This window comes from Euprymna scolopes, chromosome 25 (assembly GCF_053919585.1).
Source record: "Euprymna scolopes isolate OS-2025 chromosome 25, ASM5391958v1, whole genome shotgun sequence".
Classification (NCBI taxonomy): domain Eukaryota; kingdom Metazoa; phylum Mollusca; class Cephalopoda; order Sepiida; family Sepiolidae; genus Euprymna; species Euprymna scolopes.
Window position 1 is genome coordinate 63,757,935 of NC_136506.1, and position 17,500 is coordinate 63,775,434.

At 32.1% G+C, this 17,500-nt stretch overlaps 1 protein-coding gene across 2 annotated transcripts in view; it reads left to right on the forward strand.

The window, feature by feature from the left end:
- LOC145247404 (uncharacterized) overlaps positions 1–17,500 on the forward strand; it is a 195,053-nt gene that overhangs the window by 109,276 nt on the left and 68,277 nt on the right. Inside the window, exon 2 of one of the 2 annotated variants that reach the window (XM_080109108.1) lies at positions 15,038–15,103. The exons of the other annotated variant lie outside the window; for it this stretch is intronic. Coding sequence (XP_079965234.1) covers positions 15,038–15,103 — 66 coding nt within the window. The remainder of the gene's footprint in view (positions 1–15,037; positions 15,104–17,500) is intronic. 2 annotated transcript variants of the gene reach the window in all.

Sequence of the window (17,500 nt, forward strand, 5' to 3'; positions counted from 1 at the left end):
AGTGGATATTCCGAGGAACTTCTGCCGTTACTAACCAGCAGAGCATTAGCAATGTCAACCAAGAGAAGAGTCTATTATGCATTCGTGTGCAATGTGATGATAGAAGTGAAATTTGACTAGTAAGGATTTAGAATGTTGTGTAGAGATAAATAATATGAGGATGCTATGATGAATATGTAAAAAAGACAGGCCTAGATGTGATGACCTTAGAGAAAAATTAAATCAGTACAGTATCAGATATGTACAAAACAGGAGACTTTGAGAATAGATTTGAGAGAAAAGAGGATAAAGACCTGGTTAGAGATCTATTGGTTTGGAAGTCGATTTCTAAAAGTGTTCCAATACATACAAGCATGTAAAAATGAGCATTAAACTGAATATGATAAACCTCAGAGCTTTAACAAATCTCTAATCCTTAAGTTTTTATGGTAGATAAAAGTATTTTAATATCTCTCCTTGTACTGAGAATGTTTTGATAAGATTCCAAACAATTAGACATTTTAAACAAATAAATTAATCAAATCAAAAATAACAATCGTGTATAACATTTTAGGAATAAACTGAATTAATAAAATTGAATTTACGAACATTGTTTTTTTTTTTTTTTTTAAGGGGTATTAAAGTATTTGATTTCTATGTTCCTAGAATACATTTTCTAAGATTATGTGTATATAAAAAAAAAGTATGAACATCTGAAATGGAATCCTTAATTACTTTATGAAAGATACCCAAAAGAGGCAGAATAAATAAGATTGTTATACTAGCCGTCTCTGTTAAGCTTTTCCTGGAGGAATTAATTGTGTATTTGTCTAAATATGTTTATTTTTATGCAAAATACCCGATTTCGTTGGTAAGGAAATTAAAAGAAAGTGGAGAAGAGGACTATGGTTGAGACAACGTGTTAGAAACTCTAGCGATTTTTTGGCTTTCGGACCAAGATCAAAGTATTTTGTTCCTTTTCCCGACAATAAAAAACGACCCTGGTGTCTAACTCTGCCCTCGTGAGGAGGCAAAGTAAATAGGAACTCTAGCGATGTTAATTCTGGAGCTCCAAATCTTAGCTATTAACATCATTTTTTTTTTTTTACTGCGTTTTTTTAGTGTGTGTGTGTATATATATATATATATATATATATATATATATATATATATATATATATATAATGCTTATTTTTAAGAGAAAAGGAATGGCAGTGTTCTAAAACCTCGACATTCGAACTCCATGAGCACCACAAAGCATCTCCATCCATTTTCATGCTACATACATGCGATATAAAAAGATAATATCCGGTCTATCGTAAAATTGACAAAATATTAAGAAAAAAAATTGCATTCGTAGACTAATATTAATAGAAAAACGTGAAGATTATTATTGCTTTATCTAATCAAGAATTTTGGAGAAAACCCAAGGAAAACATGGGAAGAAAAAAATGAATCTAAGCAATAAAGACCTGGCCAGAGATAGATAACTTTGGAAGTCAGTTCTTGAAGCTGTCCAATGCATGCTAGCATGTAGTACTAACGTTAAACTTATTGTTATTATTATTCTTATTATTGCTATTTTTATTTTTATTATAATTATTATTATTATTATGATGATGATGCAGCAAAACAGATTTTTCAGAAAGCTGCAAATATAGTGTTAGATTTAACACATTTACTTTATTTGTGTGTATTTAGGTTGGGATGCTTTTTAGTCAAATATTTGTTAATTTTCAATTTACAATCTTTGTAAATGAAAAGCAAATTTCTTTGTGTGTAATCCCCCTCTCCTGTTTTGACATCAGGGTTGAGTAGGGGGGGGTCTTGTTATTCCTTTTTTATTTATTTTTATTTGTTTTAAAATAATTTACGTTTATTTATTTATTTATTTATTTATTCAATGTCAGGTTTGTCTTTTTTTCCTTGTCTGTTCATGATGTCATCCAACCAGATGCAGCTGCTCTGGGGCCCAGATGATGGAGATGATTGGGGTTAGGAAGTGGAGAGGGTACGATCTTCTTCCTCTCCTTCCGTTCGTCTTTTTCTTCTACTGTGTGACCCCCACCCCTCCCCTTCCCTCTTTTTCTATTCGTCCGGTGTTGCCTTCATTTCTTCTGAGTTTCCATTTAAAAAAAAAGAAAGACTTGTGATGCTTCTTGTGCCTGTTTTCAAACCGCACACACACACAAACGTCTATACGTGCCTTTTAGGCTGAAGTTGCTTAGGTAATAAATAATTTCAAGGTGAGGTAACCCCACCCTTGGGCTCTGGAGTGGATCGGCATGAATGTTAAGGCTAGTCTGGTTTAAAAAGAGAAAATACTTGGTTTGTGGGTTAAAAGAGACAATAGTCTGTTGATAACTTGCACGCCTCCTCCTTTATCTCCTCCCTTATCTCCTCCCTCTCTCTCTCTCAGCACCAATGTTTACTGGAGCTACTCCTCCCAACTCTCTACCAAAAACTCTTAGAGTACCAGTGCCATCAGCAGTTGTGTTTTGCTTATTATTTCTCTCCCCCACCCCTTCTCTCATTATCCTCGCTCTCTATTCTCCTCTGTCTATCTCTCGCTCTCTATCTACCCATTCTCTAACAAATGTTGTGATTAATGATTGTTTACATTATTCAAGGAGTAACGATCGCAGGAGGAAACTACTCTGTATTTTATTTTTATATATTAATCTTTGAATCGGAATGATTGGAGGTTAGGACTTGATAATACAGAAAATATTGTTTTTGCAGGGTTTTTTTTATTTTTAATTAATTTAAAAATTATTTTTTTACGGATCTTTATTTACTTATCTAACCTCAAAAATATAGTTACACACACACACACACACACACACACACACACACACGATGAAAATATTTAAACCTGATGCAAATGAGAAATGATTTTAGCTTTTCCTTTTCTTTATTTATTTCTTATATATATTAAAGCACGTCTGATTGAACACGACATTTCTTTTCCGATTTTCTGGATATCTTTTCTATTCACCAAGCGGTCTTTTTTATTTCAGCTGGCGTGTTGTATAGTATGGCGCCCAAACGTTGTTGTTCAGCCATATTTTTCTCAAGCGCTTTCTATCGGTGCATCCAATTATCATCAGGAGAGGTTGTTGTTATCGTTTTCTTTTTATTTGGGTTTTGGTGTATTTATAATTTCTCTTTATATTTTTTTATTGGTTATAAAGGTTGGTGCAAGAAGGTTAGGGGTGATTAATTTTTAATTTAGATTTTCTTATTTTATAGTTTATTTATTTAGTTTCTTGTTATTAAATACTGTTAGTATATTTTTCGCGGTGTTAAATGAGATCCTGTTAAAAAGGGGCTATAGTTTTTTTTTTTTTTTTTTTAATAAATATGGCTTCTAGTAATTTAAATGCTGAAATAAAAAAGACCGCTTGGCGAATGGAAAAGATATCCAGAAAAATCGGAAAAAAATAACTGTTTTCAATCAGACGTGCTTGAATAATGACTTGCTGCCAATATCAAGAGTAAAAATTAAGTTTACAAGCCAAAAGTTTCTGTAAACATAAAGAAATATTAATATTTTTATACCAAATAAAAAAGCTCCACGGATTAAGAAAATCTTAATATTTCTTTTTTAGTATTTTGTCGAACAATAAATTCTTGTAAATTATAATTTCCAGTCTTAAATTGTCTCCTTATGAGCAACATTTTTATATCAATAAAATTTCTTTACATTGAAATGATAAACTACTTATATACCCAGTTTTTTCTCGAATATTGCTTGGTGAAATTTATCTATATTTTTTATTGTGTTCCCTTGTACTTCATGTTAAATCAAAATAAGTTTTATCTTTACCCGGGCAACACCGAATAAATACTGCTAGTGTGTGTATGTATGTATATAGTAGTATTAGCATGAACAAAAAATCTATGGCAAATAAATTGTACAAAAACGTTCGTGTTTCATTCCCACAGGAATTCATCAGTCTAAATTGCATTTAATCTGCTGATTTCCTGTGGAAATGAAACATAAATGTTTTTGTGTAGTTTAGTTGCCATAGATATATTATTCATACAAGGATTAAGCTGTACTGTTGAAGTAAATATTGAAAATGTATGTACACAATATATTATATTACCTTATAATTTATTACTATTCTCTCTCCATCGCTCTCTCTCTCTCTCTCTCTCTCTCTCTCTATATATATATATATATATATATATATATATATATATATATATATATATATAATTTCATTTTAGCACTTTTTGAAAGAATGTGGTTATAATTACTAGTACCTCATTTGCAGCGGAGTTGAGATATATATATATATATATATATATATATATATATGTGTGTGTGTGTGTGTGTGTATTATATGTATGTAGTGACCGCCAAATTTATGGAGTGTTTTTGATTTTTGTAACAGTCTGTATTTAAAAAATCTACCAAAAAATCTGGTAATTATCTAATCAATATAAAATTTTCACCAATAAGTAAAGAATGCACTTTATATGGTTGTAACATTTTTCCATATTCGTTGTGTGTGTGTATATATATATATATATATATATGGGGACTTCAAGTCCCCCCACTTCCTCATTTGTTCCTTGTTCGACCCCTTAAAGTCCAAGTGATCCATTAGGCACACACTCATTTTCTGGTAGGAAGGTGAATGAGTGTGGAAAAAACAAACTAGCAAAAACACAAATTCACAGGGTGCCTTCGATATCGAAGATTGAAATTCGAATGTATTTAATTTTTTTTTATCTTTTGCGTTTTGAAGTGGGAAAATTCATTGAATATGTTATCAATAATTATCTTTCAGATGAGGATAAAAAAAATATATTTTTTACGAAAACGCTAAAATATACATACTTTTAAATCTTTAAAAAATAAATTAAAAATTTAATTTAAGAATGTGTAAACTTTCCATGTACCAGTACATATAGAATGCTTTAAAGAATCTATAGAAAAAAAAAAAGTAAAAAAGACAGCGTGTGAAAATTATAAGTATTAATTATATCTGATTATATCTGCAAGTGTCGTTTTACATTAATTTTTTTCAAGATACGGTAGCCCGTTACGGTTTATTTCCCCCTTTTGAAAATAAACTATGACGACATGGATTTCCGTAGCTGATGGTTGTGGCACCCCAACGAGTTGCCCCCTCCCCCCGAGGGTTACCAAAAATTGCTCTTTAAGGGCCACCAAATTCTAATGAAAGTTTTTGTCCACTTGATTTATGCAATAAAGAATTGGGGAAAATACGGTCTAGTTTATGGAAAAAGAGTGTTGCTCATTGGTTATTATTAATTAGAAAATAATGAAAAATGATTTTTATCATAAAATTAAAGTTTGATGTAAAAAAAAAAAAGTTCTTTACTTTTAACAAGTGTTAGGAAACATTTAAAGCTTGATTGATCAATTATGAAGGGGAAAAAATTATAAAGCTAAAAATAACATATTTTACCATAAATGGCATTTGTAATTATAATTTAATTCAATTATTTAAAAAAAAATGTATTTGCCTGTCTAGTTACATTAAATCATGTAAATGCTTAAATAAATATTTAGACGCAACTGGGTTCCCATACCTAAAATCTAAGATGGCGGTAATAGGTAAAATGTACGCGTTCATGATAAATAATGGAATTATTTGAATTTATTAAAATATAATTATATTAAAATATTTTTGCATATTTTTCTGGCTAATCATAGTAAATTTTATTTAGACATAAAAAAAGTTAGTTTATTTGATTCAAAAGCCTTCAAAAAGAAATATGTATGCTTTATTTATATTCTGCGAAGACTGGGTAATTTTTGAAAAATTTTAAACTTAAATACTATTAAAAATTCTAACAAAAGTATTAGTTTGCTTTCAACATAATAAACTTTCTTATAAAACCAAAAGTTGTTCAGAAATAACACATTTTCATAGATTTTAATAAGCTTTAGCAAAAACAGTGTTCAACCGATTGATGGTCACATATATATATATATATATGCCTGTGTATCTTCTTCAGCTACATATTTTTTCTGCTTCAACGTTTCCTCTTTTTAAACCGGAAAACACGTGTTATTTATTCCCCTCTTAACCCAGAGCAAAAGAGAATAACAGCTACGCGCATGGTTATATCGCCACCACACCCCCTGTTCATCCCACATTAGTGTTAACATGTCAGCAACTCCAAATAATAATAATAACAAAACTTTATCACATTGGACTTATAGATTTTTTTAAAGCTTCACTTTTATCGATCAGTAATTTATTGATTTGAGCTTTTCAATATCTTGACTGTTCACGTACATAACCTTTTAAAAAAGTTACACTGCGTACATGCCTGTTGCATGCACAAATTATAATAATAATAATTTTTTCCAGCGTGTGATTTTATATACACACCTATACAGCATCAATTTGAAATTGGGGTGGAGGTAATCCATAATATTCCTATTTTATTCATGTTATCTCTGACAAATTGTTTACTTAAAATCATATATTGCAAAACAATATGTGCAATAGATTATTTAGCTTCCTTTTTTTCTTTGTTTTTATATAAAGGTAAATAAAAGTTTAATCTCTACTTTGTGTGTGTTCGTTCTCTATGAACTCGGAAACGGCTGGGTCGATCCCCCCCCCCCAATTTCAAACAGATGTACTTTGTGTCGGAGTGTTCTTATGTAGGTTTTGTATCGGAATGACTCCAGTAAGTATTGAAGATCGATAATTGAAAAAATCCGATTTTGACCCAAGTTAATACCTTATACAACCTAACATCACAAATGTATTCAAGAAGTTTTTATCACCATACAAGCCTATAAAATCAACAGTAAGTCCTTTGATAAGACAACGGCGCATTTGAAATGAATGTTTCTGTTTGGAGCACAATTGAACCATAATACTTTTGCATTTTAAACTTTAATTCAAAAATAATTTTATAAAATCAACAGTAGGTTCTCTACAGTGCAGTGTAGACTACAATGTATTGTGGATTAATTCAGTGTGGGGAGGCATGTGAAGCTTCTTCCTGGTACACCACGATGGGTCCTTGACTAGAGTAGGCAATCAATCGATTTGATTGAAAAATGGTCGATTTTACCAATTTCAATGACAATAAATTCATGGGTGAGGTGTACCATTTGTTGGGCCTCAATGCATCCCAAGCAACGTCGGATCTCCCAGCTAGTGTGTGTATCTCTACTATTATATAAAAGGAACATTGTGAGTTCATTCCCTATAGATTCTGAAATGGCTTAACCATTTTTTTTTTTTTTTTTTTTTTTTTTAATTTCGCATGAAGGTACTTGATTTAATGTGCCTGGGAGTGTTTTTATGTAGGCTTTGTATCAGAATGCATCCTGTAAGTATGGAAAATCTAAAAAATCCAATTTATGAAGGAAGTCTGATTTTGACCAAAATAACATTTTTATACAACCAAACATCACAAGTGCATTTAAGAAGTTTTATCACAAGCAGAAAAGCCCAGCCTATAAAATCAACAGTAGGTTCCTTTATAAGACAGAGGCGCGTTTGATATGTACGTTTCTGTTTAGAGCACAATTGAGTCATGATACTTGACTTTTGCATTTTAAACTTTAAATGAAGCCATTATTTACAGATAATTTTATTGTAAATAGATTCTCTACAGTGCAATGTAGAGGACAGTGTATTATGAACTGTCACTGCAGGGAAGCATGTGAATCTTCTTCCCAGTGGACTGAGGGGTGTGTGTCTCTAACTAGAGCAGTTAATCGATTTAATTAAAAACTGCAATTTCACTGATTTCGATCACAATGAGAGTGTAGAACATTTGTTGATTCTTGTTCAATCCCGGACAACGTCAGGTCTCTCTGATAGTGTATGTATGTATGTATAATATAATAATGTATTGTAATATATTAATTATTTTATACACACAGACACTAGTGTTTCAAGGCTTGACTTTTGTAGGCTAGCATTCTACCTCCAGGCCACTAGTAATTAACATACGAATTGAGGGAAATTAATGTGTGATGAATAAACGTTTGTAAAGTAAAATTCATACAGTTCATATTGTAGTATTTCCACTGCTGAAGGTAATCTTCATATTACATTATTAAATACATGCATAGAGCTTTATTAACCAGCAGTGTTAGCGTTGTTGACCAAGGAAAAGAGTTTATCAGGCATGTGTACATAGTGTGATTATGTATGGAAGTGAAATCTGGTCGGTGAGTTAAGGTTGATATGATGGGCATGTGATGTGATTCTTAAAGACAGTCATAGATCTGTGGTCTCGGAGGGAGATGCAATCTGGACAATATAGATCGAAGTATGCAGGACAGGTTTCAGTATTCAGTATTGCCACATCGAATAAATGGATGAGAATTCTTGGGTTAGCGAAACAGTTGAGGTAGCAGTGGTTTCCCAGAACATGTTTTGGGGACATTCTAACTTATGAACAACTGCTGTTCCATCAACGAAATGTTGCATCCCTCTTCCTGTTTTACAAGTATTTTAATGGTAGGAACTCCGAACTACAAGCCCTTGTACTCCCTTGACGTAAATACCCCGATAAGCAGCAAAATTCCACCTTTACACAGTAGAAATCATTAGATGTAAGAAAACCTTCTACTCTCAGTTTCTTCCTGCAAGACTTTGGAATTCCCTTCCAGGTTCCTGCTTCCCTGACTGAACTGACATGCTGCTCAACTCTCTACATAGTACACCTGCAAATTATGTCCCAGATAGTAGCCCCCTCCCCCACATCAAAGTGGCACTGTGCCCTGTTTGGGGGGAAAATGCAAGAAAAAAAAAATGTCCAATTCAAATTGTAGTAAGTTGTGTAAGTAGACCTGTTCGAATCTCTCTCCTGAACTGCTTTCATTGTTTTTTCTTCAAATTCATTTTAAGTCTGATTGCCATTTTATTAGCAAATTGGTATTTAGAGCCATTTGGAGCTGTTCAAGTGTTAATGTATTTTATTGAACACTTGCTATATGCGAAATAGTTATTTCCAAAGCAAACGCTGGCTATTGAGTGCTGATAATACAGTTCAAAAATGTGATTATTTTTAGATTTATTTTGTAAAGTAATAATAATGATAATATATAAATATATATATATATATATATATATATATATATATTCACACACACACACACACAATCCTGGATTTTTAATCAACATATATACTAGCAGTTCAGCGCGGCTTTGCTGGGGCCCTATGTACTGTTCATATCTTTATGTGCATATATATATTAAAAAGTTAGACTTATGTCCAGGTAACCTACATCTAAAATTTCAAGTATTTAGACCCAAAATTGGCAGAAGAGTTTGGTAGAGTTTTCAAAGGTCAAATCGTTGAACTTTGACCCCTTGACACCCAAATTTCTGCCCAAAACCGATTAAAAAGATTTTCCCAAATTTCAATATCGCTTATGTCAAATCTTGAGTCTGTAGACTGAAAACTGACAGAGTAATTTGGTAGGGAAATATATAGATACACACTTTCACTTTTATAGATATACTAGCAGTTCAGCCTGCCTTTACTCGGGCCCTATGTACTGTTCATAACTTTTGTGCATATGTATATATTAAAAAGTGTGCATATGTACGGTAATGCCCTTCTATATAATAGGCTTCCTTAACTACCATAGAGAAAAGTTGGTAAGGACCGCAAAGATCAATTTTTTAACTTTGACCCCAATTTTGACCCCTTAACATTTGTTTTGGGCTCAAATCAAGTTAAACATATTTGATGCATGTCCAAGTAACCTACATCTAAAATTTCAAGTGTTTAGATCCAAAATTGGCGGAGGAGTTTAGTAAAATCTGCAGGTCAACTATGACCTCTTGGCAGCAAAACATTCGCTCAAAAACTGATTAAAAAGCTTGCTGCATGTTTGAATACCCTTTATGTATAATTTCCAATATTTAGACCCAAAATTGGCTTAATAGTTTGCTAAAAACCGCAAATGTAAAATCTTTTGAATTTTGACCCCTTGGCAGCCAAATTTTTGTCCAAAAACTGATTAAAAAGCTTGCCCTATGTCTAGATGCACTTTACGTAAAATTTAAAATATTTAGACCAAAAATTGGCTGAGTTATTTGGTAGAGACTGCAGAGGTCAATTTTTTTTTTTTTTTAACTTTGGCCCCAATTTTGACCCTTTAGTATTTATTGTTTTGGACTCAAATAAAATTATAAAGTTTGATCCATGTCCAAAGAACCTATATCTAAATTTCAAGTTGGCGGAAGAGTTTTCAAAGGTCAAATCGTTGAACTTGGACCTTTTAACAGCCAAATTTCTGACCGAAAACCAACCAAAAAGATTTTCCCAAATCTCAATACCCCTTATGTCAAATCTTGAGTCTGTAGACCGAAAATTAACAGTTATTGTGTAGGGAAATGTACACACACTAACACACATTTTTACTTTTCTATATATACTAGCATTTCAGCCCGGCGTTGCCCGGGTGTTTGGAGGTGTATGTTGAGCAAAAAAAAAAAAAAAAAACGGTCATTTTTTTTTAACTTTGACCCCTTAACATTTATTGTTTTGGGCTCAAATTAAGTTATTAAGTTGGATCCATGTCCAAGGAACCTATATCTAAAATTTCAAGTGTTTAGACCCAAAATTGGTGCAGAAGTTTGATAGTTCTCAAAGGTGAAATCGTTGAACTTTGACCCCTTAACAGCCAAATTTCTGTCCGAAAACGGATTACAAAGATTTTCCCCAAATCTCAGTACCCTGTACATCAAATTTCGAGTCTGTAAACTGAAAATTGAGTTATTGCGTAGGGAAGTGTACACACACAGGCACACACTTTCACTTTTATAGATATATAGATAGATAATTGAAAATGTAGTATCTGTTATGATACTACATTTAATCTTTTCTGTTCTCGGTCAATTATTTTTGTCTCAATCCAAAGTGTCCCTTTGTGGGGCCTGCATTTTCCCCACATAAAAAACCGATCTAATGTTTAACTATCCTCTTGTATTAATATAAATGAATCTGAATATACATTATAATTTACATCGTAACCTACAATATTTTATAAACATTTTTTTTATTTTTTTTTTTTTTTTACAAGGGAGTTACCATTTATCAAGGTTCGAAGGCTACTCGAGGATAAGGATTAATGATTGTAAGGTGGTAGTGTAGTAATTGTTATTGGTGTAGATTGAGTAGAATTTAGATTATTTAAGGGGATGACTCAACAGAAACTTGTTTATATTGGACTTAAAGGCTACCATATTGTAATCGGCTGGGAAGAAGGTCAGTGAAAATCTATATATATAAAGTAGTAGCGTTCAAGTGTGTGTTTGTGTGTACAACTCTCCTACAGCCCACACCACTGTACCAATCATGACCAAAACTGGCATGATGATGGTCCCCCACCTAAGGATGGTGCACACTATTTTCCAAGGTAAAGGTCAAAGGTATACTCGTGTGTCTGCACTCTCCTACAGGCCACATCACTGGGCCAATCATGATCAAACCTGACATGATGATGGTCTTCGACCTAGAGATGGTGCACACCATTTTTCAAGGTCAAGGGTTAAGGTCATATTTGGTTCATCCACTTACTGCAAGGGTGCCAGCGAAGTGGGTACCGGAGTGTACAGCAAAGTCCCATGCAAAGTGAGGGTATCTTTGCTAGTATATTGATATTGTAACTGGAAAGAAGTTAAGTGACATGTTTTTATGTAAATTATTATCTAAAGGAAATTATTTATAAATTGTTCGCAACGAAAATGAGTTTTAGTATCCCTGAAAGAACGCGAGTTTACTTACTTAAACACTGGTGCTACCAGATCAGGCAGTCTGAAGATATTGACTTCCTGAGATCAAATGCACCTAACATTGATGCTTTTTGTTTTTCTTCTTTCTTTTGCAAAACTTAATTATGTTCTACAAAAACAATGACCTACCTTTTCTCCCTTTTCTTTCTTACCATTCCCCCCTTTCTCTTCCTATCTTCCCCACTTCCTGACTGGTTTCCTAACTTAAAATGTACCAAATATTAATACTGTAACCCCTTTCTTTCTCCCATAGCAAAACTCATTCATGTTCTGCAGGGCAGGGAACAAAAACGATAAAATCCACTATAAAACAACCAAACCAAACACTATAAACTAGTAAAATTTAAGCTACAAAAAGCTTGAAGAATAAAAACCTTCTACAAAATACCTGGATGCAACATGAATATTATTTCCAAAATAACTGGATTCGGCATTAAATAACCCGAAAAGGGCTGATACACTGTAAACAACAAAAACAAACCAAACTCTACAAATAAATATTTGAAGATATAAAGAACTTGAAGAATCAAAACTATCTCCAAAATAACTGGATTTGACATATATTAACTCTAAAAGGATGTATATGCTGTAAAACAAAACCAAACTTACTTGAACACAGCAATAACACACTTAGTTTTTCTAGGAGCAAAATAGTATCTGCTCTGATAATACAAATATTTCCAGTCTTCGATTATTGAAGTAGAAATCCTTAAAGATTGAGTCAATTATGTTTATTTCAATGCATTGTACCATTGTTGGATAATTTGAATTTTCCCCACATAAATGGCAGGTGTTGAATATGTTTGAAACTGGTTAATCAAAAACTATAAGAAACAGTCAGGATTACAAAATAGAATTCTCAGAATCATGAAATCTAGCAGTGCATTAAAAGTTGATGTTGTGGTTAGTTTTGTTATGAAGAGTCCAAACACACAAAGCTGGAAATGTTAACTTGTGGGGGAACTTTATGCAAAGAATGATGTTGGGATGATTAATTGGAATCAAGAATCAGAAAAATTGGAACTTTTTTGGATATCGGAAGTGAAAAAGTTTGTGCATATTATTAAATACCAAAAACGATTGATCCTGGATATGACCTTAAACTATATCCGATGGTGAAGGCCCCAGCTTGCAGGCCTTAGGGAGTGTGGAGCCACCCTTTAATTGCCATTGCTCCCAGGTCCACTCTGACCTGGAGTGGTAGCACCTGTTAGGGTCCCAACTATGGGTTAAATAGAATACGACTTAAAAAACAAATATACTATATTAAAAAATCGTTCTCCAAAATCACCAGATTCGGCATTAAATAACCTGAAAAGGGTTGATAATGCCGTAAAACAAAACACCCAACCAACCAAAAACGATTATTTTCCATTGCTTGTATTAATGATTATATGATAAATAGTCATTGATTTTTAAACTACTAGTAAAATTAAAATTTATAAATCAACCCTCACAAGTGTATTTTTGTTTTGAGAAAATATATGCACATATTGTGCTTTTTATGATTATCCAAAAATAAAAAAAGTAGCTAAATATTCAGATGTTTTTAAAAAAAATCAGAATTTGTATCAGGATCTAGGTAAAATATTGGCCATCACGAGTTAAGAATATGTAACAATCAGTATGCATTTTGATAATGAAATATTAGAAAATTGAAATTAAAAAAAAAAAATTCTTTTACTATTAAGATAAATGTTTTTGTACAAAAAGAAGCATCTTATACAATACTTGAAAGATCTATCAACGTTTTATTATATTGTTAATACAAACATGTTTGGCTATTATTGATGAAATTCCTTTGTTCAGTGAATTTAATCATGGTTATAAAGATCAAGAATGATTGCATGTTTTTATATTTTTGATGATTAAATATAGCTTAAATATGAGGAAATAAAGTATTTTGTAAGGATGTTTTTCTTTCTTGTAAAAAAAAATAATTGTTTTTTTGTTTTTTAATGGAAGGCTTTTTACTGAATGGAGGAAATATAGTATTGTAGTCAGCCAATCAAAACAATGCAGAAATAAGTTCCTAATCTGGAGGAAATGGTCCTTGTTTACTGAAGGAAGTTGTATTTGGTGCTAGATAATAGCACTGTCTATCATTGTTTCATTTACTTATTCAGAGCCAAAAAGTGTATCTAATGGAGGAGTACCAGTGTTTTATAGGAGTGATAGTATAATTTTCTGAGTGAGTAAAAGCTATGCCCGCTTTCTCTACATATGACTGTTTTGTGAGAATCAGATAGGTCGGAATTAATTTACCAAATTCTGAAATTGAATGAAGGGTACTGTTAATTTCCAGAAACCTGTATCAGTTATTGGCAGGAATCCTGATCATACGGAAATTATACATAGCACTTGTGTTTGAATTCCATGGTAACCGAATAAAGGGAAAAAATTGAGTTCATTTTATTAATATAGGAGATTAATTGTAAGTGACAGTCTTCTATAGGTCGATGGTTTGATCCATACTATGGGTGATAATCAACAAAGGGTAACGTTTCTATCTAGTCATGACTTAGAGTAATCTACCCTGCGGATTAAATAAAGGGGTTCAGTTTGAAACTTTATACAGATTCTTCAGTACAAGACAGTTTCCAAAGTTAAATAGAGGTATTTAATAATCTGAAATGTTATGAAAATAGCAACAATGATAATTGTAGTTCAAATAATACTAATAATACATATTGTCTTCAACCTTTTTGCTAGAAAAGCAATGCTGGGTAAATATGCAAATAATGTATGCATCTATTTTTATGATAGAAGAGTACCAATCTCAGGATGAATACAATGTGTATACAAACATATGCACATGCTAAACTTTATATGAATAGATTATAACCTATAAATTGTTTTAGGAGTAGTTGTAATACAGATCCTCCCCTCTACACATACTATAGTGTGTATATATATATATATATATATATATATATATATATATATGTGTGTGTGTGTGTTTATAAATATGCTAGAATAATATGCATCCCTGGATAGGTACAATTCCCTGAATAAAAAAGTTTTGCACTATATGTCCTAAGATTTTAAATCCAAATGTCTAATATCAAAGGTGCCTCTGTCAAATTTGCAATTTGATTGAATATTTTTAGATCTTATAATTCACTAACAACCAAACAAAAAAATGACTGATCGTAATGAAGATTCAGTTTTTATTCTTTCCACCAAATCTCCATTAATGTAGGATTCCTTGTTTTATTTCCTATATTTTTCATATTTTTATTTCTTTTAATCTCACCTTTAAATTTATTAAAATTTTTCTTTTCTTCCAGCATAAGTTGTTGTTGCCAAGAGAAAAAAATTCAAGTGGAAAATCCTCATGAAAACAACAATTCAAGGTCTGTGATTCGTGTTTGTCTTTTTTTCTTAAAAACAAAATTTCCCCCCTCCCTCCTAGACAAATTTTAGTTGTTTATTAGCAATGCTAGAAACTATGGTAAAATTTGATCTTTTACTTATATGCTTTTGAGGGAAAAATAAAGTTCAGATTCTATTTTTATTTTGTGTGATTTACATGTCAACCCATTAGAAATACCTAAAGAATTTTTAAGAAATATACCCTAAATTTTTTTCTATTTTTTAAATGATAGCATTTTTTTTTTAAATATTCATTCTATGCTATGTAGTCAGAAACTGGGTGATCATTTCACATTATATATATATATGACATGCGTGCAACTGGGAACCGTATGTGAAGTTATTTCCTTGACACTTCCTCCTTCAAAGGAAGCCGGTTCAACCAGCTTAGGGTGAATGGTGCTGATATACATATATTTATAAATTAAGGTGATACCACCTTTTTTTATAAACAAAAAATTTCCAGGGTATTGACATGTAATCTACATAACTAAAACACATGTATGTGTGAAAATATTTAATTGATAAACTCTTAAATTACTGGTCACATGACTGAAATTAACAGGAAATAGTAATCTTATAGCAAGTATAGTTTATGACAAGTAAAATACGTTTTTGAATGGATAAGTAACACCTACAGAAATATGGTTGCAAGCTGAAATGCAAAATGTTAATTTCAACTTTCTGGCATATTTGTTTTGTGCATGCACAAATTCATTCATAGCTTGAAATGGTTTAATTTTTAATCTTTCTTATCTATCTGTCAAAGACTGTTTTATCTATAATCCTTAAACGGTAGGAACGTAGCTGGACCGCTAAATGTTTTGGTTTCGATTCTATCTGATAGCACCCAAGTTATTTTTTTGAATCTTTTGAAATCACTACTATAAATTAGGTACAATATAATATTCAATAGAAAATTGGCTTTGTATTAATAAATACGAAATCTACATAAATTAAAATATATTTAAGCATATTTTATGATTAGGCAAGGCTGGTGCCCCCCCCCCCTGCTAGTTGTACATAGATAGAATTTCTATTTTCAATTGATAGCATGAGGCGAAAGAGTAAAAATTTTGCTGAAATTATTGCGGAATGAAGGAACCAGGAGTTGACAAACTTTTTTTTTTTCTTGTGAGGATTACTTTAATTTTTACTATATTTCCTTGTCTGTCGATAAGAAATTTGTTGAAAGAAAATTGCGAGCAAATTCGTGTAGTAGGTGGGTGTGTATTATGCATAAATATCTTTTCAAGAAATCTCGTCTTTCAAAACATTATTTGAAACGGTAAACTTGATATTTTCTTTGTATAATCTCAATGTGGCAACATGTGCAATGTCAGGCATATGCTTTTTAGACTGATATGCATATAGGTATGTCGCACGCACACAGTTATCAATAACGCAACGGTTATTTGTTCTTCTCATAATTTCTGATTTGTCAGACAGTTGGCGTCTCTTCTTCCCACTTCCGCTCTCTATCTCGCTCTTTTTCACTCAAACTGCCGATGAAGTCAGGCACACTTTCCTTTTGTCTTGGAAGGCAATACCTTTGTCTCTATATAAATAAAATGAACTCATTTTTTCCCCGTCTGATTTTGACATTAATAGGATTAAAAATCAAGATATTTCATGCAAATATAATATGCACAAACGGCAGAACAATATCTGAGGTGTGTTATAGGCTTATTATTTCTCAAATTCCTCGATAATCTTAGATTTCTATACTTTTTCTGCTGAGAAGTCACGGCCAAAATCGGTTAAGATCAATGGAAGTGGAAAAATATTTTCTCTCTAATAAATTCCTCCTCCCCCTGCCACCACTTAACACCATTTGGGGATCGTTCACAAGGAACAGTTGAGAAGAGAACACCGGTTTGGCTTCGTAGTTCTTTCATGTGAAGTTATTTAAAGTCACTAAACTAAGCTGCAGTGCTCTGTGGCGTAGTGGTTAGCGTGCTGGACAATTCACATTATATTTTCACGTTCGCGCCGACCTACCGTAGTCTTTTTTTTTTTTTTTTTTCCTAAACAACTGGAATGGACTTTTCTTGGTGGCCGAACTGTTAACGTTGCAGATGTTTTTTTTTTTTTGTTTTTTTTCACACTTTATTTTCCTACTTTTACTCATGACTCCGGGTTTGATCCTTCCTACTTACCTACCATAACGCCGGGTACCCCCGCTAGTTTTAAAATAAAACGAAGGTACATCTTTTCTCAAGATCACACATCTACAACAACATTAACGAACTTGTATGAACACTCAATACACACGCATTCACTAAGAACTATTCAGTAAATTACCAGTTCGTACGTATTTACATTCGATGAACTGAATCATGATTTCCACGTGGTATCATCAAAGAACTTATAAGAAC